This window comes from Spermophilus citellus (genome assembly GCF_964194105.1).
Source record: "Spermophilus citellus genome assembly, chromosome: 11".
Taxonomy (NCBI): Eukaryota; Metazoa; Chordata; class Mammalia; order Rodentia; family Sciuridae; genus Spermophilus; species Spermophilus citellus.
This window is the reverse complement of record NC_138192.1, coordinates 98,657,508-98,682,637: the sequence shown is the minus strand read 5'-3', so window position 1 is coordinate 98,682,637 and position 25,130 is coordinate 98,657,508. Positions and strand designations below refer to the sequence as shown.

The following is a 25,130-nucleotide window of genomic DNA, read 5'->3' as shown; positions in this document are numbered from 1 at the left end:
TTCATTAAGCAACTCAGTGAGACCCTGTCTCTAAATAAAATACAAAATAGGGATGGGGATGTGGCTTAGTGGTTGAGTGGCCCTGAGTTCAATCGCTGGTAATGGCCCCTCTCCCCAAAAAGAAAAAAATATGGAAAGCACAGATGACAAATTTTAAATCAATAGTTCCTGGTCTCAAGACTGTTAGACCAGGTCAGGCAAGATACAGGAACCAGTGATGTGGGGATTTTAACCTGTTTCTATCACTTCTTGTGACATTAGTCAAGGTTACTTAACCTCTCCATCTCTTTCTTTGTACTGTATGTAAAATGGGGATAATAATAGAATGTATTTGAAAGAGTTACTATGTCTAACACATAGTACTATATAAGTACACAAAACAAAACAAAAAAAGTTTTGGTAGTGGGAATTAAACCAATGGGTACTCTACCACTGAGCCATATCCCCAACCCTTTTTTAAAATTTTGAGATATGGGCTCACTAAATTGGCCCCAAACTTGCAATCCTCCTGCCTCAGGCTCCCAAGCAGCTGGGATTACAGGTGAGAACCACCACACACAGCATCAAAAAAATTTTAAGTGCCTAAAAACTTGAGTCCTGAAAATCTATGTGGGTAGCCCCATGAAATCCCAGAGATCTACACGTCGCAGTCTTCTGAACTCTTCTTGTAGATGAGGTAGGAGAAATAAAGGGAAGTATCAAAATTATCCTCGATGAGAGGCTGAGCACAGAATTCCCTGGAGAATACAATCAACTATAGAACGATAACTCTGGCACTCTAAACTTGGGCTTAAGTCGCAGGATTAGCATCCCTTTCAAATGACCATTGTGGTGCTGTATAAATAAAGGAAACACCATAGTTAATCTAAGCAAGAAAACTACTAAAACCAACTGCTAGAACTTGAGAAATTAGATCAGGCAACTAAGTTTAATCCCAAATTTAGAACATCCTTGAAATGCTACATGAACCAATGAGCATCTGGACAAGGCTAAAACCAGTGCTGTCCTTTTTTCTCTCCTGTGCTTATCCTGCCCATGTCTAGGGAACCTCTTGGGTCAAAGGAATAGTTAAAACAACAGTTCAGTATTCCTGAGTTCCCTGACCAAAATGCCATTACATACTCTCATATTAGCCCAGTTACATCCCAATGACAGATTCTGAATCTAAAAGTTTACCTATGATACCATGTACAAGCAATGGTAAGTTTTTATTTCCATCAAAAGAGAAAAAAATCCAGTATAGGGCATATATGAATTTTTGCAATTTAAGAAAAACTCTGGGCTGGGTGCAGTGGAGCCCCCCTGTAACCAGCAGCTCAGGAGGCTCAAGCAGGAAGATCACAAGTTCAAAGCCAGCGTCAGCAACTTAGTGAGGCCCTAAGCAATTCAGTGAGACCCCATCTCTAAAAAGGGCTGTGGCTGTGGATCAGTGGTTAAGCACTCCTCTGTTTAATCCCTGGTACAAAAAAGAAAGAAAAATTGGGGGGTTTGGGAGCATAGCTGAGTGGCAAAACACTTGCCTACTACATGGGAGGCCCTGAGTTTAATGATTCCCAGCATTGCAAAAAAGAAAAGGGAAAAAAAAGGTACATAATTATATGCAGACTACTTATTCTCTGGAAAGATTTCTCATCTATAAGTGAGAATATATTGTTTTACTTGTGTGACAGCACAGCAAAACTCCCAGGTGAGTTCTTTACCACTATATAGTCAGTGTCTTAGAGAAAGCAGGTACTCAAGAAAAGATTAACTGAACAAATTCATATACACTCACTTTAAATAAAAACATATTAGTGATTGTTGATCCAAGAAAATACACTTAGTAGCACTAACCTGACGCTAGAGGGTGGTGTGTATGGAGTGAAAAGAGTGAAGGAGATCAGTATTGATTAAAGACTGAATTTCACCCAGATTTTTCATAGTCTGTTCCTATAAAAGTATTTTTGTTATGAAATGCTATAACACTTCACTTTCAAACAATACAGTATAATATATACTTTGAAACAACATAGTAATATTTCAATAAACAAAATAACTGTACAAAAAATAGACAAATTAACTTTATTAAGTTACTACTTCAGTTCTTATATTGATTTGTTAAAAAAATATGTTTGGAATATATTACTGAAAGTGAATACATGCAATAAATAGAAAACAGGGATGCAAAGTGCTGGAGACATACCAACCAACTTATTTTCATCTGTTGCTTACTGTGGTAGACAGAATTTAACACGTGATTAGCATTATTGAAAGAGAAGACACAAAACCTGGGAGAAGGCTGCAAACTACTACTCAGTATCACAAAGCTCTGGACCACTTACCCAAACAAAACAAAACAAAACAACAAAACCAAACAAACACCTTCAGTGTTTACCTGGGAGCTAATCTCACAATAACAGTGAATTATCAACTACTACCCATATGAACAAAGTTTTTCACTTTGAATATATGATGATTACTCAAATATTCTAGGTCATATGGCAGGCCCTATAGCAATAAGTTACAAACACTCTGAATATAATAACTTAAACATGATATGGTTAATATATATTGAAGTGCTCCACAGAGGGAGTATTCTCAACTAATCTCTTTCAAGTAAGGTGATAATTAAAAGAATTAAATTTACAGTTTCAACTTCCATACAGAAGAGTAATGTCAATATTCTGGCAATAATGATGACATCCCATTATTATAAATGCAGAACCTGCTGATGTACACATTACTTTGAATTATACTTGATTGAAGAAATAATTCTATTTACAAGTGGGTCCATATTCTATGTGCAAATTTTCAATGGAGCAGGTTTATAATCAAAGTTGGGTTTAGCAAATGCTTTCTGACTTCTGAAAATAAACCACAAAAGCACTTCCTAAAAGTGAACTAAAATTAAAAGTTGGTGACACCAGTTTTTTTTTTCTTTATGTGTGATGAACTTCATGAAACATTAATTCCCGAGGTATACTTGTTTCTGGACCATACAGCTTACATGCTCTTCTTTCAAAGGCAGCTACCATCTGTTTTACAACTTCATCGAAAAACAGAGTAGCAAGCTGCGAGTGTAGAAGTGAGCGGAATTCAAAAGAAATCTGTAAGAAAATGTTAAAAATTGTTTTAGAAAAATCTTTCTTCTGCTAAATTTCCACTGAGGACAAGGTGTTTACACTGTGACCTGGGGATCTAAGGTAAAGTTGGGTAGGTATATAGAGGTGAGACTTTACCATCAGAAGAGGGAATCATCTTTATTGCATTATGCACAACTGCTGGCAAAATAAATTTAACAAGGCCAATGCATCTCATTTCAGAGCTAACAGCCTACATTTGAATAAGCTGGAGAAGACTAGAAAAAGTTTTACTGTTCTTATTAATGTATACTTCTTGGATATATCCTACTTCACAAAAGGAATAAGGGAGGGAAGTGACTGTTCTCATAGGCATCATTCCAATGATAAATGGCAGCAAGGAGATCACCTGTGTGCACACATGCATGACTCAACCACAAAGTAGAAAGGGCAGGTGATTGACTCTTATGCAAGTAGCCAGAATTCAATGTAAATGTTTGTTTGCTTTTGAATAAATTTTGTTTTGGTTGTAGATGACACAATACCTTTATTTTATTTATTTATTTTATGTGGTGCTGAGGATCAAATCCAGTGCCTAACATGTGCTAAGCATCACTCTATCACTGAGCCGCAACCCCAGCCCAAGGCAAATGTTTTGAGAAATATTTTTTTGTATGTTTTTTAATTTTTTTGTGGTTGTAGATGGACAGAATGCCTTTATTTTATTTTTTATTTTTTTATGTGGTGCTAAGGATCAAACCCAGTGCCTCACATATGCTAGGCAAGTGCTCTGCTACTGAGCTACATACAGCCCCAGCCCAAGAAACATTTTTTAAAAACGACCAAATGCCCTCTAGATTTTAAAATGTTTTAACTTTTCATCCCCCCCCCCAGTGCCTCCATTGAGCTATGATCTCAGCTCAAAGTTTCATTTTGAAATAATTTTATTTTTATAAAAAGGTTGCAAAACTGATATAAAGAATCCCATGTACCCATACCCAGATTTCTCCCTTTCTAAAAAAAATTTTCTTTGGTCTTAGTTGTAGTTGGACACAATACCTTTATTTTATTTATTTATTTTTATGTGGTGCTGAAGATCAAACCCAGCACACCTGGCACATACTAGGTGAGCACTTTACTGCTAAGCCACAACCCCAGTTCTCCTCCCCTCCTTTTTTGGTACCAGGGATTGTACTCAGGGGCACTCAACCACTGAGCCACATCCGCATCCCTATTTTTTTTTTTTTTTTTTTTTTTTAAAGAGAGTGAGAGAGGGGAGAGAGAGAGAGAGAGAGAGAGAGAGAGAGAGAGAGAATTTTTAATATTTATTTTTTAGTTCTCGGCGGACACAACATCTTTGTTGGTATGTGGTGCTGAGGATCGAACCCGGGCCGCACGCATGCCAGGCGAGCGCGCTACCGCTTGAGCCACATCCCCAGCCCCGCATCCCTATTTTGTATTTTATTTAGAGACAGGGTCTCAGTGAGTTGCTTAGTGCCTCGCTTTTGCTGAGGCTGGCTTTGAACTTGCGTGCAATCCTCCTGCCTCCACCTCCTGAGCTGCTGGGATTACAAGCGTGAACTAACACTCCTGGACAGATTTTTGCATCTTAATGTCCTACGTAACCACAGTATAATTGTCAAAATCAGGAAATTAACAGAGGGAATTCCTTGGAAAACTGGGAATGGAACCACCATTTGACCCAGCTCTATCCCACTCCTTGGTCTATACCCAAAAGACTTAGAAACAGCATACTACAGGAACACAGTTACATCAATGTTTATAGCAGCACAATTCACAATAGCTAAACTGTGGATGCCCTTCAATAGATGAATGGATAAAGAATATGTGGTATATATACACAATGGAATATTGCTCATCAATGAAAGAGAATAAAATCATGGCATTTGCAGGTAAATGGATGAAGTTGGAGAATATAATGCTAAGTGAAGTAAGCCAATCCTAAAAAAACAAATGCCAAATGTTTTCTCCGATATAAGGAGACTGATTCACAGTGGGGTTGGGAGTGGGAGCATGGGAAGATTAGACAAACTGTAGATAGGGCAAAGAGGGGGAATAGGGCTGGGGTTGTGGCTCAGTGGTAGAGTGCTCGCCTAGCATGCACAAGGCATTGGGTTCAATCCTCAGCACCACATGAATGTAAAATAAAGATATTGTGTCCACCTAAAACCGAAAAATAAATTTAAAAAGGGGGGGGCAAGGGGGTTAAAAAAAGATGGTGGAATGAGATGGACATCACTACCCTAAGTACATGTATGAAAAAGACATGAATGGTGTGAATATACTTTGCATACAAGTAGAGAGATGAAAAATTGTACTCTACATATGTAATATGAATTGTAATACATTCTGCTGTCATATATAACAAAAACAATTTTTTTTTAAATTAAAAAAAAAAGGTCCACTATTTTGTGTGTGTGTGTGTGGGGGGGAGGGGACACGGAGAGGTTGCTGGGGGCTGAAACCAGGACCTTGAGTACACTATGTCTACTAATGTTTTTTTTGTTTGTTTTTTTGAATTTTATTTATTTATTTTTTAAAATGATTTTTAATAATTTTTTTTTAAATAGAGAAGAGAGGAGAGAGAGAGAGAGAGAGAATTTTAATATTTATTTTTTAGTTCTCGGCAGACACAACATCTTTGTATATGTGGTGCTGAGGATCGAACCCGGGCCGCACGCATGCCAGGCGAGCACGCTACCACTTGAGCCACATCCACAGCCCGTCTACTAATGTTTTAATGAGAAAGAGCCGAAAACAAAAATAAAACAATTTAACCAAAATTTTTACCATTTCTTTTTTGTTTGTTTATTTTTTAGTAATGAGGACTGAACACAGAACCTTTTGAATGGTAGGCAAGCAATCTACCACTGAGCTACAACCCTAGCTCACTACCACTGAGTACTGAACACAAAGGTGCTTTATCACTGAGCTATCCCCATCCCATTTTTTGAGACAGGGTCCTACTAAGTTGCTGAGGCTGGCCTCAAGCTTACAATTATCCTGCCTCAGCCTCTTGAGTTGTTGGAACTGCAGATGTGTCCCACTGTACACCTGGATCACCAGCATAACTTAGCATTCAATGCCTGACTAGGCATGGTAGCACACACCTATAATTCTAGCAACTTGGAAAGCTGAAGCAAGAGGATTACAAGTTCTAGGCTAGCCTCAGCAACTTAGCAAGACCCTGTCTTAAAACTGAAAAAAAAAAAAAAAACAAAAGGTGGGGCAATGGCTGGGGATTTATTTCAGTGGTCAATCACCGGAGTTCAGTCTGTAGCAGGAAACAAACAAACAAAAAGATTCAATGCCTGAGTTACTAAGTTGCAAGACAAAGAACAACTTATATTACCTGCTGCCAAAGAAATTTATAGGAGGCTTCAAGTTTTCTATTTTTAAAGTGATAAGAAGAAAATTATGAGTCCCTAGATTCTAAAATCAGAGTTTCTCCTTTATTCTTCATTTCTACATATAACATGCAATATATAGATTTAATTTGGTATCAATTTTAAATTGTTACTAAGTTTAAATGTTTTTAACTGATGTAGTAAATTCATGGCATGTGGAGTTTTTTGTTTGTTTTTTCTGCATTACAGGTGAGCAAACCCACCTCATGCATCCTAGACAAATGTTCTACCACTGAGCTACATCCTCAGCCCAGGCATATATCTTAAAATCTATGGATCTGTAAAACGTAGAAAAGAGAGAAAGAAATATTCACTGTTGCAAGATTAGAACAGAGAAAAAAATATTCATAGCATTGGTGCAGCAAAATGTAATCAATGCTCAGAAATTTGAGATTTTTAAAAAACTGAGCTTTGGTTATCTCTATGCATGACTTCAGTACTCACTTCACTTTATATGTGAAACAAATCAAGGACTTTTTGAGAAACTTACTGAAAAATCCAAGGTACAAGTTCTTGGGTAGCCAGGAAGACCTGGGCGAAAACGCCAAATGGTCTCCAAATGATTGAAAAGTTTCCCATCAGTACAGGATGCCTAGAATAAGACAAAAACAAAACAAAACAAACAAACAAACAACAACAACAAAAAAACTACAGTTAAGTACCTTTTGGATTAATAAGAATCTACCATTTTTTTTCAAAGAAAAAAATCTGATTTTTATAGGTCAGACCACAGGAGATGAAGATATTTAACAGCTTGATGCTAGGAAGGAACTTTTTAACCAAAATTAGTTATTTTCTTTTCTTTCAGAATCCCCAAGACTGCCAGTTTTTCTTTCTTTGATAGCTATTACCCACTATACTACTTAGATTTCTCTCCTCTAGCAATAGAACAGGGAGTGATATTTTTGGAAGCTTATTTCCAGATCTATCACTTAAAAGGGATCCTGAAAAAGCTAAACTCTTGTACCATATTTCCTTGAAACGTAAAATAATACCTGCTGTATACCATTTCGGCGAGATGGATAAAATGGTTATAAGGTACCTGGTACAGTTAGAACAATTCTATAATTCTCTATTACCCAAATTTCTCTTGTTAATCATATTTAGTCTTTCCCCTTTTTTTTATTATTATTATTATTATTATTATTATTATTATTATTATTATTATTATTGGTGGTATTGGGGATTTAACCCAGGGTTGCTCTATACCAATGAGTCATATCTCCAGTGCCTTTTTAATTTTTAAAAAATTCTTAATTTTTTAGTTGTAGATGGACACAATGTATGTATGTATGTATTTTTATGTGGTGCTGAATATCAAACCAGTTGTCACACATGCAAGGGAGGCGCTCTACTACTGAGCTAGAGCCTCAGCCCTCCCAGCTCCTTTGACACAGGGTCTTACTAAATTGCCCAGGCTGACCTCAAACTTGCAATAATCCTGCCTCAGTCTCCTGTGTAGCTGGGATTATAGTATTGTGCCACCCCAACCAGTTCAGCTTTTTTACCTAAAACCCTCCGATGTTATTGGGCATTATTACACTAGTAAACAATTGACTTCAAGAATACCTATCTCTTTCCTTTAGCAGCAGACTGTTTCCAAGTGTACAACTTCCTCCTCAGCTCTTTAGGCATATCCTGAAGTCAATAATCAAGCCTCTTTATCCCTTTTTCTTTGGTGATAGATTCCCCTCAAGAGTTTAGAATGTCCTTCCCCTAAGGCTATAATCACTACAAACACATTAGCAAAATCGGGACTTGCATAGATAAACTGTTTTTCCTCCAAGTACTTTTTTACTTTTTCTTTCCCAGTTGTAGCCCCTCTGAACAAAGAACACAGGACCATTTCTCTGACTCAATTCTGAATTTCTCCATAGATACTGGAGCCAAAGCAGAAATTCTTTTGCAGTTTCTAACTTTCTCTTCACCTACACACTCTTGAATGAATTATCACCATGAATTACTAGCCAGTAACATGGTAAAATTATTATTAAAAAGATCAATAGCACCCAAGCTAAAAAAGCATTTATGTGCTCCATTCACATGTTTATAAAAAGAAATGATAACATTATTTTAACTTGAAAAGTGGAAACCAGTGAATGTTAAAAATTCATATAGGGTTGGGGATCTAGCTCAGTGGTAAAGTATTTGCTCAGCATACATAAGGCCCTGTGTTCAACCTCCAGCACTGGGGAAAAAAAAAAAAGGAAAGAAAAAATTAATTTTGACATATTAACCTAATAATAATTAAAATACTATTAACTAATAGGTGAATTATGCTAAGTCACTGGAGAGAAGTAAATTTTTAGCCATACATGTATAGTACAATAACTGCCAACTCTCCAATTTTTAATACCAGTAAGTATCTACAATGAATGGTGGCATATATGTGTAGTCCCAGTTACTGGGGGGGCTGAGGCAGGAGTTCAAGGCTACTTGGGCAACACAGCAAGTCCCTGTCTCAAAAAAAAAAATATGGGGCTGGGGTTGTGGCTCAGTGATAAAAGTGCTTGCCTAGCAGTGTGAGGCCCTGGGTTCGATCCTTAGCACTACATATGAATAAATAAATAAAGTTAAAAATCCACTGGCAACTAAAAAAAATTTTTTTTAAACTATAATGAAATCTTATTATTTCAGTAATTTAAGTTTAAGATAATACATTTTGGCTGGGCACGGTGGTGCACGCCTATAATCCTAGCTACTTGGGACATGAGACAGAAGGATGCCAAGTTCGGGGTAAGCCTGTGCAACTCAGTGAGACCCTGTTTCAAAATAAAAAGGGCTGAGGAAGTAGCTCAGTGGTAAAGCTCTCCTGGTTTCAATCCCCAGTACAGCAAAAAAACAGAAAAGATAACACATTTTGCCCTTCTTTATAATCACATAAGAAGCTTACAGGAAACTTAACACTGAAGGAAAAACAGCTGTTGGAAATACTCACTATAATACCTCCCCCTCTAACTATTTTTATACAAAATATGGCAGTGTGCACTCACACCAATGATGTAGTCCAAGGACACATGGATTTTTACTGGTATTTTTTGACATGAATGATATTACCAAAGACCTTATCCCTAAGAGCATAGATATTTAACACAGATGCACCTGTTATTATAATGACCTTCTACTGGTTGTTCTAAGTAAATTGACCAAGTCTGTCAAATACACTAACCCAAACAAAATTTTTATATTGTAAACCAGGAAGTAAGATTATTTGAAATGTTTGTTGTCCCTGTTAAATCTGAAAACTTCCAAGGGCTTGTGACCATTATAGATTCATGTAGATTAAAATTACTGACATATTAAGTGATAGGCACATTTTAGTAAGTTAATAATTCATAGACATGTAACACAGCTTCTGTTGTTCCCTTGTTATAATGATTATTACTATATGTTACAAATATGTATTAAATATTAAAATCTAACACCTGAACTGAAGGATAACTGAAAGCTAAGCACACACAACACAATTCTGGGTTATTCTCAATTATATCTTTGAAAATAAACTTGTATATAAAGTGACACAGCTTTTTATAATGGAAAAGTGTTTGGGATACAGTACTGAAGGTTGAATCAAAGGGCACTTTAAAACTGAGTGTTGGGCTGGGGATAGAGTTCAGTTGGTAGAGTGCTTCCCTACCATGCACAAGGCCATAGGTTAAAAAAACAAAACAAAACAACAAAAAAAAAAAAACAAACTGAGTGTCATCCCCACCTCTTTTTAGTTATAGGGGAACACAAGACGTTTATTTTATTTGTTTGTTTTTATGTGGTGCCAGGGATCGAACCCAGTGTGCCTCACGCATGCTAGGCAAGAGATCTTACCACTGAGCCACAACCCTGGCCCCATCCTCAACTCTTTGAGACAGAGTCTTACTAAGTTGTCCAGTTTGGCCTCAAAGTTGTGATCCTCCTGCCTCAGCCTCCTGAGTTGTATGCAACTGTGCCCAGCTACAGTTTGAATTTTTTTAGGGTTATTAATCTCCTTAAGCTTCATAAACGTTAGATAGCAATGATCATATAGGTTATTATGAAAAATTTAAAAAATCCATTCTCCTCATATGTGCTGAAAATAACAGATGATTATGAACATCTCTGATCTTCAGGAGTCCAAGAATACAAGTAGTGATAGCTTCATATGAAAGGACTGATTGCCACAGTGTTTGTGCTGAGGACACAGAGAGGAAAAAGACAGTGTCCCTTGGGGCTGGGGTTGTGGCTCAGTGGCAGAGTGCTTGCTTAGCATGTGCGTGACACTGGGTTGGATTATCAGCACTGCATATAAATGATCAAAACAAAGATTCATTGAGAACTAAAAATAGAGTCCCTTACCTCAAGTTCTTCAATCTTGTTCAAAAAATCCAGTGGAAAAAATATGACAGAGAAATAAAGTACATACAAAGCCCAGAAGAATCACTGAGGTAGGACTGATGATTTACATGAAAAGAAAGGGAGCATATAACACTAGACAGCTGGAATTTGAAGGATTAATAGGCAAGGAGAGAAGTACACTGCAGGTAGAGGAGTGAACAATATGCCAAAACACATGGCTGTGGAACAAGTACTATTTGGTGCAATCATGGAACTTTAAGATATGTGGTATACCTGAAAATTAAGGGGAGGGGGCCCCCATGCAATGATAAAGAGATTGACTTTATCCTGTATATTTTAAGAAGCCAGAGAAGGTAAGAAAGTCAGAGGATAGAGTGGTTAGGTTTTTTTTTTTAAGAGTTCTTTATTTAGATGCTGCATAAAATACTAATGTTTAAGTTATAAGAGCTTGAAATGGTAAGAGATTGAGGTCAGAGAACAATAAAAATTTAAGATTATAATTCACTGATTTTGGACAAACTAAAGTGTTAGCTCTTTGACTCTAGGCAAGTTATCTAACTCTTCCAGGCCTTAATTTGCTCTAGGCGATAAGGAATAATAAGATTTGACCCTCAAAAGGCTGTTGTAAGAATTAAAAGAGCAATTAAAGCATTAAGAGCTCAGTAAAGGGGCTGGGGCTGGGGCTCAGTGGTAGTGCACTTGCCTGGCATGTGTGAGGCACTGGGTTCGATCCTCAGCACCACACAAAAATAAAAGTACGTGTCCATCCACAACTAAAAAAAAAATATTAAAAAAAATTAAAATAAAATAAAAGTCCATTAGCTAGGCACAATGACATATGCCTGTAATCCCAGCTACTTAGGAGGCTGAAGCAGGCAGAAAACAAGTTCAAAGCCAGTGTGGGTGACCAGGGGACCCTGTCTGAAAAATAAAACATAAAAAGATAAAAAGAGCTGGAGTGTAGCTCAGTGGTAGAGCACTCATGGGTTCTGAAAAAAACAGGAAAAAAAAAAAAAAAGAGCTTTGGCCAGTACAAGGTAAGAATTTGAAAGAAATGAAGTATTACTCCTTGGAATTCTCCATTTTTTAATTTTTTAAGTCTAGGTTTCTTTTTTTTTTTTTTTTTCCCAAGTGTATCCTTCTCTGAAAAGGGTAAGATGATTAGTACAAGGTAACAGGAGCTGGCATTTCAATTCCTGTTACATGGCAGGAGGACCTCAACAATGTTAATATTCCCCACATTTGTATCTTTTCTATCTTTCCTCATCTTCTACCACTTTTCATTCTTTAACTTTAAAAAAAAATACTTATTAAAATTTCCCCCAGTATTCAAAATATATATTTTTAAATAGTACAAAGATTAAATTAAAATATTTCTCACTTGTGTAACCCAAGTGATCTTTCCTAAGTGGTTAGACCTCAACAGAAAAAAAAAAAAAAAAAGGAAAATGATAATGCTAACATTGCATATAAAATAGCACAATTAGGAGATAAAATAAATGGTTCATATCCTCTCCTCCTGGTTTAGAGACACCCTTTTATGCTTTAAGACATTAAACTATTTGGTGTTGTTTGGGGAAACAGAAAAAAACAAAAAACAGAGCTATTACCTTTACCAAATGTGGTTTCACCAAGGTTACTACTGATGTGTATCGCTCCAGCACAGGTGGAAATCCAATTTCTAATCGTGTTTTACAATATCCAGATCTCTTTGATATTATATCTGATTTTTTGCACCAAGGAACGAAATGCTTGTAATCCTCCATTTCTGATACTACATCATACATTTCCTCCATCGAATATCTTTTAAAAAAAAGATGAGGGGCATTAACTGCTTATTATATATGATATACATACATTTAAAATTGAACATGAAAAAACTTACTCATAAATAATTTTTCATGTATGTTGAACCATACTATAGAATGAATGACTTCAAAACACAGAAATTAGAAGGGCTCTACATAGACACATACATCAGAGGTCACAATATAGTGGCTCATAGGTTGAATCTGGCTGTAGATGTGTTTTTTCAATTTTTCACTAGTTGCCAGTACTTAAAAACTCAGACTTTATAGTAAAACAACAACAACAAAACTTTAAAATTGAAAAGTCTTGCAGCCACTATATCCACATCTTTGCATAATATGAACTGGTCTGAGATAACTAATAATCCCTTACTGGAGCCAGGAATTTCACTTTCAGTAATTTAACACTCAAAAATACTCCCATAATGTACAAAACAAAGATGTTTACTTCAATACTGATGTGAAAGGGTGGAAAAAAATGGAAGCAACCCAAATCTTTGTCAGTACATAGATATCAACAAATGTTTAATAAAATCATGCTAGGTAAGGTAGTGTATGGGTATAATCCCAGCTACTCAGGAGGCTGAAGTAGAAGGATCACAAGTTTGAGGTAGGCTTGGGCAACTTAGTAAGACCCTGTCTCAAAATAAAATTTAAAAAGGGGATGGGAATATACAGCTCAGTGGTTGAGCACTTGCACTGCATGTGCAAGGCCCAGGGTTCAATTCCCAATACTGCTAAGTTAGTAAGTAAAAAAACAAAAAAGTACATGTTTAATGAATCATAATAAAAGATTACTATGGGACTCTCTACTGGTTACTTTAAAATTTTGGTCAAATATATATTTTAAGGCACAGTTTACAGCGTGTTATTAATGAGAAAAGCACATTATAAAGCAAAATATCTACAACTAACAAAAAAGTATACAAATACACTGTGTTCCTCAATTTAAACTTACTTGATATTTGTTTTCTCCTAAAAATAATTGTCAATAGTTGTCAAATGAATACATTTAAAAAGTGCTGGAAGGATATAACAATTAATATCAACTCAGAGAAAAAAAGGAAGGTTAAAATAGACTAACTCCTTAGACTATATGCTTCCATGTTATTATTTTTATATAAGCAGGTAATACCGCTGCAATTTTAGAAAAAAAAAATGAACTATTTTAGAATACAAAAAAAAAAAAAGCCTACTGTTTAGTTCTTGTTATTTTTGTTTAGGGTAATGGGTATTAAATCCAGGGGCACTTTACCACTGAGCTATACTCTAGTCTTTGAAATTTTGAGATTGGGTCATGCTAATTTGCTCAGGCTGGCCTCCTGCCTCAGTCTCCCAGGTAGCTGGGATTATAGGCATGCAATACCACTTCTGGCTCCTGTTCTTTTTATGAGTCAGCATAACCTCCTAATACCAAAAGCTAATAAAAGAACATGAAAAGAAAATTACATACCAACATCCCTTATAAGTAGTGAGGCAAACACTCCGAAGAAAAATATCAGCAGAATCCGAAATATATTATAAAGATATAATGATCAAATGCAACTAATTGAGGGATATATGAATAATTTAATATAAAGAATTTTACAATTATAATCACACTCATTGCAAAAAAGGAAAAACTATGATTAATTCAATAGATCATAAAATACCCGAAGCAAGTCTATTAGAGTAAGAAATAATACAGAGATGCTACATTATGTACCACTGTTCTGAAAATATTAGCTAAAACATCCAATCAGAGCATGAAATATAAAGCATATGTGCTGAAAAATTAACCAAATTTATCGACTGGTAGATGATACAAACATCAGTTCAGAAGAAGCAATTCAAAATTTAGTAAGGTGGCCTGTTAGGAAATAATTAGAAACCAATAGCTTTCCTATATTAACCAAAACCAGTTAGAAAACACTAGCATAGCAATGTAAAATACGTAGAAATAAATTTTACAAAAATATCTCAGGGCTTAAATAAAAAAACAAACAGCAAAACTCCATTGTCACATATAAAATACAACCTGAATAATAAGCCAGATATATAGCACTTTTGCTTATAAAGACTCAACACTGTTAATATAGGATTCACCCCAAAATGATATAGTAATTTTAAAAAATCACAACCTAAATCACAAAACAAGTGTTTTTGGAAGCAACCAAATTTGAGCCTTTCTTTGTTTAAACTCTCTCAAGAATTGCCAAAAATACAACATACAAAAACGCAGGTCATAAATTATTTTCATTTTATGTCAAGGCTTAAATCTGTCTTATAATCATTCTATAACAAATATTTATAAAACTGCAAGGGGCAATGGAAAAACCAATATAAAAAAGCAGTTTAGTCTAAGAAAATAATTTGGAGAGAAAGAGGCACAATACTTTATTAAAAAAAACTGTGACTGTGTTCTTTTAGTAGAATTATTATTATATACAAACCCTATAATTCTTCTCTCTGAATATTCTTTTCTTTTGTTTATTAAGGGTGAAGCAATTTTGAAGAAAGTTCTTGAATATATCTCCTTAGGCAAAACTGAGTTATGTAGTGGAAGAGTTCTGCTCATCAGTATACCACAGGAAGCTAAATATCTAAAAAGACAAAAATCATCCAATTTAGATTGACAGTAAAAATTAAGAGGAAGCACAAATTATAGAGACTGTAAAAAGTTATCATATTTCTATTTCTCTAGCATGGAAGACATCTCCATAGCAACTGGGCATCCTATGCCTTTGCACAGAAACTTTCTCAGTATGTCACAGCCATGAAGTCATCAGGGGACCCCAATCTCAAGACACTGGTCTCCCAGACACTGTCACTGCTTTCCATACCTGGCCAGAAAAATAAAGCTTCTTAAGCACCATTAAGAAAACTAAAAATAGCTGGGACACCAGGCTCACACCTGTAACCCCAGCCACTTGGGAGGCTGGGGCAGGAGGATCACAAGTTTGAGGCTAGTCTCAACAACTCAGTGAAGTCCTTATGCAACTTAGTAAGACCCTGTCTCAAAACATAAAGAGGGGTGGGAATGTGGCTCATTGGTTAAGCACCCATGGGTTCAATCCCAAGAACAAAAAAAGAAAGAAAAGAAAACCAAAAACAACAGCTTAAAAGTTAGATTAGAAACTTCTGGCACAAAAAGTATCACTTTCCAGAAAAGAAATATCTTGTTCACCTAGCTATTTTAACTTTCCCTAATATGAATATCGCAACCTATTATACACTACTATATATTCATTATCAATTCACATACTTACTGAGCTCCTATTCTGTGTTAGACTGTAGTAGTCACTAAGGATTTGATGGTAAAAGAACAAATAAGAACCTTATGAAGATTATATTCTAGTTGAGGATTCAAAACAAGTACCAGAAAAGAGCTGAGCATGCGGTGTACACCTGTAGTTCCAGCTACTCAGGAGGTGGAGATCAAAAGATTATTTGAGCCCAAAAGTTTGAGACCAGCCTGGGCCACACAGTGAGACACCAAGACCCCATCTCCAAAAATGAAAAGGAAAAAGAAAAGTACTAGAAAAGAAAGCAGGGTAGAGGGCCAGGGTTGTGGCCCAGTGGCAGAGCACTTGCTGAGCATGCGTGAGGCACTGGGTTCAATCCTCGCACCACACAAACTAAACAAAATAAAGATACTGTGTCCATCTACAACTAAAAAAATATCAGAAAGAATAAGAAAGTGGTAGAGACATCTAATGAGCACCTCAGGACCTCCTTTGGACAGGGTATCCTAGGAAGCCCTCTGAAGTTCTATTTCAGCTAAGATAGAATACAAAAGGAGTTTGCAGAGAAAGAAAAGAGGTAATTTGGTATATAATAAATGTGTGTACAAATATGAATATGCAAAGGTATTTTCCTCTGTGTGTGTGTGTGTGGGGGGGGGAGGGATAAGTAACACTACTATAGCATTCTGGGCTACAGGGAAAGAGTTTGGCAGTGTCAAGAGATGAAAAGAGACTGATCCTTTAGAAGCAGTATGGATGCCAAGAGAGTAGCAAGAAATAATGTTGGAGATAGTAGTTGGATCATGGTGCATATTGATGGCCAAGAAAAAGCAATTTACAAAAAAACTGAAAAAAAATTTTGAGGAAAGGGTTCCTGGGGATTGAACCCAGGGACTTTACCACTGAGCTAAACCCACCATACCTGGATGAAATTTATCTTAATGAGAAGCTGTTGAAGAGCTTCAAGTATGAGAGTGATATTTCAATGGGCACAGTGGCATACAACTGTGATCCCAGCAACTCAGGAGGCTGGGGCAGGAAGATTGCAAGTTCAAGGTTAGCCTGGGCAATTTAGTCTCAAAATAAAAATTATAAGGTCTGGACATGGGGGCAGGGTTGTGGCTCAGTAGTAAAGTGCTCGCCTAGTACATGCGAGGCCCTGGGTTCAACCCTCAGCACCACATAAAAATAAATAAATAAAATAAAGGTATATAAAAAAGAAGGGCTGGACACATGTACTTCTGTGATAAAATGACCCTGTATTAAATCCAAGTACCAGCAGAGGAGGAAAAAAAGTGACATTTCATTAAATCAAATCTTTAAATTACTATTATTATTATTATTTTTGGTACTAGGGATTGAACCCAGGGGCACTTAACCAATGAGCCATATCCGCATCCCTTTTTTATTTTTTGAGACAGGGTTTCACTAAGTTTCTTAGGCCTCTCTAAATTGCTGAGGCTGGCTTTGAACTTGCAATCCTTCTGTCTTGGCCTCATGAGCCTCTGGGATTACAGGCATGCACCACCATGCCTGGCAAATTACTTTTTAAAAAGGGAAATAGGATAGCTGTTATGGCTTTAGATATGAGGTGTCACCCAAATGCTCCCGTTATTAATGCAGGGATATTTGGAGATGAAACGACCAGATTATGAGAGCTATAACCTGATTAGTTCTTCCTAGTTTGAAAGGACTGACTTGATGGTAACTGTGGGCAGGTGGGGCATGACTGGAGGAGGTGGACCACCAGGGGTGTGCCTGGAAGGATTCATCTTCACTGCAGCCCCTTCCCCCTTCCCTTTCTCTGCTTCCTGATACTGCCAAGAGATGAGAAGTTTTCTCCACAGGGTCTTTTGGCCATGATGTTCCACACCTCACTGTGGGCCCAGAGCAGTGGACTCTACTAACCATAGAACTATGAGGCAAAATTAACTTTTCCACCTCTTAAGTGTTCTTGTTGGGTGTTCTTGTCACAGTTATGCAAAGTCAGCTAAAACAGAAATTGATATCAAGAGTGAGGTTGTTACTCTGATTAACTTGATCATGTGATTCAGAAGCAGTTGGAAATTATTTGTGGGAGGAGTTTTGAAAAGTTTGGTGATGCAGGCTGGAAAAACCCTAGAATGTTGTAGCAGAGCTTTTTAATTTTTATTTTATTTCATTTTTTTGGTACCAGGGATTGAACCTGGGGAACTTAATCAAGGAACCACATCTCCAGCCCTTTTTGGTTTTTATTTTGAGACAGGGTCTTGCTAAGTTGCTGAGGCTGGCTTTATACTTATGATCTTTCTACATCAACCTACTAAGCTACTAGGATTACAGGCATGCACCATCATACCTAGCTGCAGTGGAGCTTAATGAGCAATTCTGGTGGGAACTCAGAAAACCAGAATGCCAATAGAATTAAGAACTGTGCTCAAAAAAATAAAAATAAAAATAACAACAAAAACTATTAAAAAAGAAAAAAAAACCCAAAACAAACCAAAAAAGGACTGTGCTCATGAGATTTCAGAGGGGAACAAGTACTCTTCTGGCAATGCAATTGGAGACCACTTACGTTATACTCTGGCAAGACTTGCCTACATATTGCCCATGTCCTAAGACTTTCGGTGAAGCTGGAGTTAACGGTAATAGGACTAATTTGCAGAGGAAATGTCAAAGCAGCACAGCATTCAGGAGATGGCATGGATATTGCTATCAGTTTTTAGACAGGTATGCTGTGAGAATCAGGAACAGAAAGCAGAGCTGATGGGCTGGTGATGTAGTTTGGTGGTAGAGTGATTCCTTAGCATGTGTGGGCTCTGGTTTTGATCCCCAGCAAAACACACACACACACACACACACACACACACACACACAGAGGAAGGAAAACAAGGCAGAGCTGAAGATTTTGAAAACTTGCAGAAAAAACTTTCAGTTATACCAGAAAAATACTTAGATACCTAGGACCAAGGATGATATATGGTTGTTAACAAGATTACAGCCACTAAGATGTTAAGTACTTCACCGAGACAATAGAAAAAGTGGCTTGAGGGCATCTTAGAAATTTGCAAGACCACACCCACTATAGGCTCCATAGTATAGAAGGTAAAATTCCTTTGAGAAGATATCATGGGGTGCCCAACATATACAAGGGAGCCTAGCAAGGTGTTTCACCCTTTCAGCTACCCAGACACTGAGAGACCATAGAGCCCATAATTTCAGAGGGCCCAGCTCTTGAGTAAGCTTTCAGCAGACCTTGGTGTCTTCACATGGTGCTAGTTCTATAGGAATACAAGATGCTGGAGTTGTAGGGTTATAAGGTTTCCACTATAATTTTAAAAGAAGGGTTGAGGGGCCAGGCAAAGTACAGTAGTGATAGGGGGCAGGCTGATGAAACTGATAGAAACATGAGGTTAAGAGAAGAATTCTAGAATATGTGCCCACTATGCTGACCCCTACAGCATGCTGTCTTTTCTTTTCTTTCTTTCTTTTTTTTTTTTTTTTGGTACCAGAGATTGAACTCAGGGGCACCCAACCACTGAGCCACATCCCTACCCTATTTTGTATTTTATTTAGAGACAGGGTCTCACTGAGTTGCTTAGTGCCTTGCCATTGCTGAGGCTGGCTTTGAACTCTCAATTCTGCTGTGAGCCTTCTAAGGCCCTGGGATTACAGGCGTGCACTTCCATGCCCGCCTGGCTCATGCTTTCTTTTCTAAGAAGCAATTTACCTACAGCCCTATCCAACTTAAGTGGACAGGATATGTCACATTTCTCAGCAAACTATCTGTTATCTGCAGGAGAAATGCAGGCCTAAAAAAATGTTGATAAGAGGAACCTAAGTTACCCTCAAGGAGGAGCTTTTGTGATCTTTTCACAGATCAGATTATGGAACTCAGGGAGATAAGGATAATTCTTCCTAACCATAAACTCTGGAAGCTTCTCTGGGACCCCCAATAAAACTGGAGTGTAGGAGAAGCACACTGTCCCTCACTCCCTTCAGACTGTTCCCTTTCCCTTTTCCAGTCCCTTCGATAAACTCAAGCCTGTTATTCTGAGCAACATATCAGAAATCTTTCTGACTTGGAGGGGGTGGGGTCCTTCACATAACCTCAGTTTCTAGTAATGCTATCAGGTTATCTCTTCTCACTTAAATAAATCCCCCTCTGTTCACTCTTCCTTTACATTACTGACAATGGATTTTACTCTTTAAATTTGCCAGATAAGAATACTGAAGGAAACTGGTGAGGCCTACTGACTGCACAAACCTCTGGTTTCAGTAGGGTCAGAATCCTAGGGCTGGGGATATAGCTCAGTTGGTAGAGTGCTTGCCTTGCATGCACAAGGCCCTGGGTTCAACACCCAGCACCAATACACACACACACACAAGAATCCCTACAGGCTGTCCCTAAGGCAGCAATGTGTAAAGCTGTGAAAGTGAAGCCAAAACTGGAATGGAGACCCCAGAAATTAAGAAATGTCAGTAATGTGGACTGTCTGCCAAGAAGAGCTGCTGGCGCCAAGCTGAAAGACAGCTCTTGTGTGCTGCAACCAGCAAGGCCAAAGGGGCGAGGCCACCCAAATCCCTGGGAAATCACATCTTGTCACCATGTGCCCCAGATACGCAAGGTAGAACTACATAAACTGTTTGCCCAGCTGGGATTAGGTCTTCCTTTGGCCCCATTCCTTCTTTCTTTCTTTTGGTACAGCGTACTTAACCACTGAGCTACATCCCCAGCCCTTTTTATTTTGACACAGGTCCTTGCTAAATTGCTTAGGGCCTAAGTTTGCTGAGGCTGGCTTTGAACTTTTGATCCTCCACCTGCTTTACCCTCTCGAAATCACTGGGATTACAGGCATGCCCACCACCATTCCTTTTATCTGTCTTCTATCTCTCCCTTTCAGAATGGGAATGTTTACTTAGTGCCACTGAATATTGAATTTATGAAACTTGCTTTTGATATTTACAGGGGTTCACAGCCAAGAGTGCTTTGTGTCTCACAGGAGACTTAGGACTTGAGCTTTTGGGTAATACTAAAACTGTAAAGACTATAGGCTCTTGGAGATGAACTAAAAACATTTTTTATTGTGAAATGAACATTATCTTTTGGGGGCCAGAGTGGAGTATTATGGTTTAGATATGTGATACCCCCCCCCCCCAACACACAAAGCTCCTGTGTTAATGCAGAAATGGTCAACTAGATTATGAGAGCTGTAACCTTATCAGCTCATTCTAGTTTGAATGGACTGACTAGGTGGTAACTATGGGCTGGCATACATGACTGGAGGAGGTGGATCAATGGGGTGTGCCCTGGAAGGGGCTCATCTTCCCTGCTGCCCTTTCCAACTTCCCTCTCTCTGCTTCCTGACCTTGCCATGAGCAAGCAGCTTTCCTTCTCAGATCCCTTTGGCCATGATGCTTACTTCATTTTGGGCCCAAGCATGTCCTCCACTGACCACTGAATGAACCATGAGGCAAAATAAACTTTTCCTCCTCTAAGTTGTCCCTGGTCAGGTATTTGGTTACGACATCACAAAGCTGGCTAAAACAGTGCCCTTGTGAAATCTCATGTTATTATTTATATATAATATTTGACATATGCAAAGTATAATTGATACATAAATAAAATTTCTTGAAGGACACTGAGACCCTATAGTTTAGTTGAGGAGGAGGAGAAAATCTGAAAGATATAAAGAATAAGGAACAGTTGAAGAAATTGGGAATATTCAGCCAGAAGTTAAAGGATACCTGAGAATATGGCTTCAAAATGCAAAAAAACCCAGCCCAACTAATAAAAGGAGACCAAATTGGGCTCTATAATACCAAAAAAAAAAAAAATTTAAACAATTAGTTTATTACACACACACACACACACATACACATACACACACACAATTTGAATGGGCTTAATGTAAGGTCCTTGCTTAGCATGTGGATGGCCATCTTAAGTGACAGTCACCATTTTAAGAAAAATTTCACTTTCCTGTCCAAGAGCATTTCTGAGAAAGGCTCACCACTCTCTCATATCAACCCCACCCTTAACCGCCGGCATTAGGACCCACCAGGCTCTAATCCCTGAGCCTACCCCATAAAAGCCTTGATTCCCAAGTCTGTTTTGCCTCTCTCCATCTATGGATAAACTCTCACGTGTATCTCTGCCTGGTCTCTTTCATTTCTCGCTCACCAGTCTCACGGTTCTTTGCTTTCCTTTCACTTATTCTACAGGTAATAGAGGTCAATAAAAAAGGTCAAGCTAAATGCTGCATGACTATTTGTTAAAACGTAATGGAAAAGGGGTGGGGTTGTAGTTCAGTGGTAGAGCACTTGCGTAGCATGTTTGAGTCACTAGGTTCAATCCTTAGCACTCATAAAAACAAATAAATAAAGGTATTGTGTCCATTTACAACTAAAAGAAAAAAAAATTTTTAATGTAATGGTGGTGCATGCCTATAACTCCAGAGGCTTGGGAAGCTGAGGCAGGAGGATCTTGAGTTCAAAGCCAGCCTCAGCAACAGCAAGATGCTAAGCAACTCAGTGAGACCCTGTCTCTAAATAAAATACAAAATAGGGCTGGGGAGGTGGCTCAGTGGTTGAGTGCCCCTGAAATCAATCCCTGGCACCCCCCCCCCCAAAAATAAGTCACACACATAAAAAATTATTTCTGGATCTGTTAGCTATATTGATTATAAAAGCTAAATTTAAAATACAAAATCTAAACATTCTTTAGTCACCTTTAACAGTTATAACAGTTTCATCTACTTTTCCCCACTTTTTCCACTCCATAGATACCATGTTATTTATTATTGGAGGCTAATTATGTGGCAAATACTGTTAAAATTAATAATTTTCTGAAAAATCAGTATCAGAAAAAGTAGATTGTCTGAGAAAAGTTTATTTTTAAAAATATAGCAGACCTGAAGCTGGGATTATAGCTCAGTGATAGAGCACTTGCCTTGCACATGTGAGGCACTGGGTTTGATCCTCAACACCATATAAAAATATAAAATAAATAAAGATATTGTACCCATCCATCTTTAAAAAAAAAAAAAAAGATAATAGACCTGCAGATGTAGCTCAGTGGTAGAGTGCTTGCCTAGCACGTGCCAGGCCTTAGGAGATTCACCTCCCCACAAAGAAAAGAAAAAGGAAAAAGAAGAAAAAAGAAAGACCTTCACTTCTAAAGAGATAAATTGAATAAGTGTCTGGTTGACTGGAAAGCTTTCTTTCCATTGCATACGGTTTTGTATCAATTCATATATTGTTCCCCAGCACCCCAAATTTTCTGGGTTTAAAGCAAACTAATATAGATTTCCTGGTCAGTGTTCATGCTATGGTTCAGTGCCCTAACATGCACCACGTGCCTTCTTTCAATACTACTCTCTCAAATACTCTATTATAAAGGCCAAAATCTATATTAATGTAACACTTTTATTTGCAAACTAATATTTTTAAGAGTAACACAAACAGATCTAAAATATTGTTGTTCTGTTTAGAAATACTTTTTGAGATTATTTCCTAAAGCAAGAGTAAATGATATCTGATTTTATTTGTTTATCCAATTTGTTTAAAAGGATTTGGAAGTGTGCCACTGTTACTTCTTTAAATTCTTCTTTGAATCTAAATGGCCTGGGGCTCGGCCAGATTTGTGCTCTCTCACTGTATACTTTATATATTTTAAACACTAATTTTCTTCATACTGTATACATATTTTAAACACTAATTTTCGAGAAAAATTCTACACAATGTTATTAGTAAAAAAGGAAACTAGTAGGGGCTGGGGTTGTGTCTCAGCGGTAGAGTGCTAGCTTAGCACCACATAAAAATAAATAAATAAAAGTATTGTGTCCAACTACAACTAAAAAAGATTTTTTTAAAAAAGGAAACTAGTAAAAAATATGGTATCCTTCATTTCTCCACCTCCATCTCCATTCCAACCTCTCCATAAAGGAATCAACCAGGAAAATCGAAGACAGACTCTGGCACAAGGTTACAAGACCTCTAAGTTACAGCGGAATGGGGAAGGAAACAACAACAACAAAAAAAACCAGGTCCTTCGTTGGCTACATTTAGTTTTTATAAGTACCAAATAGTGGGGGCAAAAAACTCCACCCAAACTGGAAAAGCGCCTCTGAACACCTGGCACTCAGGAGGAACAGAAGAGGAGCTCATCGCCAGGCCACAAACTTCCCAAATCCCCAGCAGCGAGCAACCCTTCCGCGCAAATGCTTTTTGTCTTACTAGTTGGGGTGTTTCCGGGACACTAGGGTCTCATCCAGGGTCTCGCGCCTGCGATGCTAGTCCTCTATCACTGAGCTAGACTCCGAGAGCCCGGGGCAAAAGAAAAACTTTCCTACCGCCACAGCCAACAGGTCATAGGGAAGGAGATCGGAAGAGCCCCAAACACCTGTGGCTGAACTGCTTTATCAGATGCGTCCACAGTCGTTGCGCTAATGCCTCACCATCTACCGGGAGGGTAGCCAATCGCCCAGAGACTGAACTACCTAGACAGCAGGCCAGCCTCGGGCGCTGCGCCAGAGTCCCTCAAATGCCGACACTTCTCCAGAGACAAGGGAAACGCGCCGGGTTCGGCTCCTCCTCACCCCCAAATCTCCCTGTCTCGCCACTCAGCAGGTCCAGGAGAAAAACTGCTCTCGTCCCCGCGCCCCCATTGTTTATTACCTACTATTCCGCGATGACCCTTGCGCTGGGACTGCGGCTGACGTCCCCAACCTCGGACGGCACTCCGAGACTACCCTTGTAAAGGCCTTCTGACCGCCTCGAGCTGCCATGATCGTCTCTCCGAAGCCGGTCGCAAACACCGGGCCAAGTCCGCGGCACCGCCCTCAAGCCGGGCGGGAGGACCAACTCCAGGGCCTCCCAGCCAATCGGCTGGCCCCTTGAGCACCCAGACCCGCCCCTTCTTCCCTCCCTGATAGCGTCAGGACCACGCAAGCTCTCACTGCTTTAGCGCGGATTGTGAAGGCCTCGTCCTCCGGACGGCCAATCAGAGGGGTGCAGGGGCTTCAGGACACGCCCCTCTCCATTTCCCCATTCCGGATGCTGCAGCGCCCTCGCGTACTTCCGTAAAACTCGGTGACCGCTCGCCCCACCTTCCGCGCTAGAACTCCTTCCCGGATTTGCCAACGGCCACGGATTTCTTGGGGAAGTACTTCCGGTCTCGGGCCGGCACGTGAGTCCCTCCCAAGAGCGAACCCAAGGGCTGATTAATTATGTAAGTGTCCAACCTTGGAAGTGCTGATCCCCTCATGACATCGTCTCAAGCTGTGAAGCCTGGCAGAT

At 38.5% G+C, this 25,130-nt stretch overlaps 1 protein-coding gene across 2 annotated transcripts; it reads right to left on the bottom strand.

The window, feature by feature from the left end:
* Positions 1-2,038: 2,038 nt before the first annotated feature.
* COQ10B (coenzyme Q10B) lies at positions 2,039-24,724 on the bottom strand. Of its 2 annotated transcripts, none has more exons than XM_081260498.1 (5): positions 24,510-24,724; positions 15,057-15,206; positions 12,427-12,619; positions 6,978-7,079; positions 2,039-3,086 (listed from the first exon to the last, which is right to left on the bottom strand). In XM_081260498.1, the coding sequence occupies exons 1-5, from the start codon at positions 24,617-24,619 to the stop codon at positions 2,919-2,921; spliced, it is 723 nt and encodes a 240-aa protein (XP_081116624.1). In that variant the 5' UTR covers positions 24,620-24,724; the 3' UTR covers positions 2,039-2,918. The 2 variants fall into 2 exon arrangements, with proteins under 2 accessions (XP_081116624.1, XP_081116625.1); XM_081260499.1 differs by having other exon boundaries at positions 24,514-24,666.
* Between the last annotated feature and the right edge of the window lie 406 nt (positions 24,725-25,130).

Bases quoted from the DNA above. Each gene is read 5' to 3' on its own strand.
- COQ10B (XM_081260498.1), bottom strand. From the start codon at position 24,619: ATGGCAGCTCGAGGCGGTCAGAAGGCCTTTACAAGGGTAGTCTCGGAG. The intron at 15,207-24,509 runs GTAATAAACAAT...TTGTCTTTTTAG, and splicing joins GGGTCATCGCGGAATAGTAG to ATATTTAGCTTCCTGTGGTA. The intron at 7,080-12,426 runs GTAATAGCTCTG...GTCTTATTCTAG, and splicing joins TGAAACCACATTTGGTAAAG to GCATCCTGTACTGATGGGAA.